The sequence below is a fragment of the Montipora foliosa genome, chromosome 7, assembly GCF_036669935.1.
Source record: "Montipora foliosa isolate CH-2021 chromosome 7, ASM3666993v2, whole genome shotgun sequence".
NCBI lineage: Eukaryota > Metazoa > Cnidaria > Anthozoa > Scleractinia > Acroporidae > Montipora > Montipora foliosa.
Window position 1 is genome coordinate 35,746,189 of NC_090875.1, and position 2,500 is coordinate 35,748,688.

General features: G+C 39.5%; 1 protein-coding gene across 1 annotated transcript in view; it reads left to right on the forward strand.

Moving 5' to 3' along the window:
- LOC138009435 (cholesterol 24-hydroxylase-like) overlaps positions 1 to 1,451 on the forward strand; it is a 10,065-nt gene extending 8,614 nt beyond the window's left edge. The window contains exon 4 of the mRNA XM_068856449.1: positions 553 to 1,451. Within this exon, the coding sequence (XP_068712550.1) occupies positions 553 to 1,081 (529 nt within the window). The 3' untranslated portion in view covers positions 1,082 to 1,451. The remainder of the gene's footprint in view (positions 1 to 552) is intronic.
- Positions 1,452 to 2,500: the final 1,049 nt, after the last annotated feature.

Below are 2,500 nucleotides of genomic sequence, written 5' to 3' on the forward strand. Positions count from 1 at the left end.
CTTTCATCTTCGGTTGGTCGACACATGAAGACGAAACACGATCAGGACAAACCTGAACTTAAAGCACATTTTACGATCCTAAAGAAATGCAAATCGAAATTTGACTGTCTCGTTCACGAGATGCTTTTGACACGTGAGCGTCAACCATCACTAAATAAGCAGTCAGATTCCATTCGTGCTAAAGTTTTTGTTTGACCTTCGCCTTTTGTATTCTAGCAAAAATTGTAAATATCTTAGTGTCAACTATCGTTTAATTTCCATTTATGCATGTCTTTGTTTTGACCTAATGCCCGTTACATTTAAATTGCGAACTTTCCAGTACAGTTTAACCTTGATAATGGGGTCATGTCTGACTCCGAAACGTCGGATAGTGTTGTTACTTTTTATTCTTAATATTTATATTTCACTGGAATTTATTGTTCATTTCACACTGAAGATGGCAGAGGCAACTGCCAAAACATGTCTTTAAATCTCAGGAGTGTTGTATTATGGAAGTGTGTTCTGTGACAAAACTTCCTTACTTATATTCACTTGGTTTTTTATTTAACCTAGAATTTTACAGGAAATTGAAACTGTGCTTGGTTCCCGTCAATTTGTGGAATACAAAGACCTTGGCAATCTTCAGTACCTGGGTCAGACCCTAAAGGAAGGACTTAGACTTCATCCATCGGTTGACGCAACGGCTCGAAGAACAGTTAAAGACGAGAACTTAGGTGGATATTTCATCCCTTCTGGAACTCCAGTTACATTTAGTTGGTTCATATTACACCGACTTCCAGAATCATGGCCAGAGCCAAAGAAGTTTGATCCAGAGAGATTTTCCCCAGGAACTAAGAGTCCTAGCCATGGTCAATTTCTTCCTTACTTTCCATTTTCTCTTGGTCCAAGGACCTGTATTGGTCAAACATTGGCCCAGTTTGAGGCTCGAGTGCTAATGGTAAGGTTGCTACAGGAGTTTGAGTTGACGCTATTACCTGGACAAAATGAGATTAAACATGAGGAGAAAGTGACAATAAGGCCTGAAGGTGGAGTACTGTGTACCATTAAAAGGAGAAGCAGGATTCTACAACAGAGAATTTAGTAATGAACTCACACGTTTCAAAGCATTTCACAAAAGGCATGTCCCTCTAGAGTCTTGAAGAAAGGTTCAAATTGTGAGAGGAGAACATTAGCATACAAGAAAAACAAGCTAAGCCTTTTTGGTATGCTTTACATGTATGTAAAGATTTGTAATGAGGTGTGTTTTATCAGTTTTTAAGCTCCTGCACGTCACCTTTTTGGCTCTTTTGCTCATAATTTATTACTGAGTTTTTTGAAATATAATTGAGAACTTTTGCTTGCATATTTTATCTTAACTACTTGTTAATGGTTTCAAATGCAGTTTTTGACTGGATGACTAAGTAGGATGTTTGTTAATTTTAGAATTAGAGCCAAACCTCTTGCTAGTTCAATGACTGTCATGGATAAAAATTAATAAGAAGATATTTTTAACCCATTCACCCCTAAACCGGCCGAAATCGGCCATACCAGTACTTAGTATTTTACTCTGTCTAATGCCAGACGATTTTACTTGTCAATGGGGAACCCCACGGGAGTGAAAGGGTTAACAACAGCTAGATTCAATCAAAAACTATGTCCCCATTAACCCTTTCACTCCCAAGAGTGATACTTATAGATTTTACTCTGTCTAATGCCAGAAGATTTTACTCATCAATCGGGAACCCCCAGGAGTCGATGGGTTATAGAAAACAGCACATATGGCTTGATAAAAGTGAGGTAGGTAAAGTCTGCTTACGAGCCAAGAGGCCCATTAGGCCAGAGCTTATCTCGGTTTCTGTTGCATGAAGTGACTAGGAGTATTTCTACTTCCTCCTGGATGGGATGCCAGTCCATCACAGGGCAACCCCCAGCATTAAATTCGGCTGTACCCATTTATGCACCTGGGTGGAGAAAGGGACCGTGAGAGTAAAGTGTCTTGCCAAAGAACACAACACAATGTCCCCAGTCAGGGCCCAAACCTGGACCACTCGCTCCAAAGTGGAGCGCACTAACCTTGAGGCCACCTCGCAAGTGAGGTTGGCGGCAATTTTTACCCCCTCCTCCCTGTGAAATAATTTTTTTGCCATCGTTTAATTGAATTTTGTTAAGTTTAAGGTTTTTCGCTGATAAAAAGAAAAGGAATTGGAAAGAATTGAAATGCTGGTGTCTTATGTCAAAAGCAGAAAGTTGAAGACATAATTTAATTCTCTTAAAAGGGTCTATAGTGGAAGTTTCTGCCACAAGACCTCAGTTAGTGCAATAGAAGTTATTTTTTACAAAAGTGGAGAAGCACCAAAATGAAAATTTGGGGTGAGACACAAGCAGGACTAAAGTCATAAAAGCCCTGAAATTTCGTAAAGGGCAGTGGCTCGTAACTACACAAAGGGTTGCTAAGGAAGCTTTTTGATCAAAAGCCCTACAAAAAGGTTGCATGGATGGTTCTTTGAAGAAGCTTTTTCAA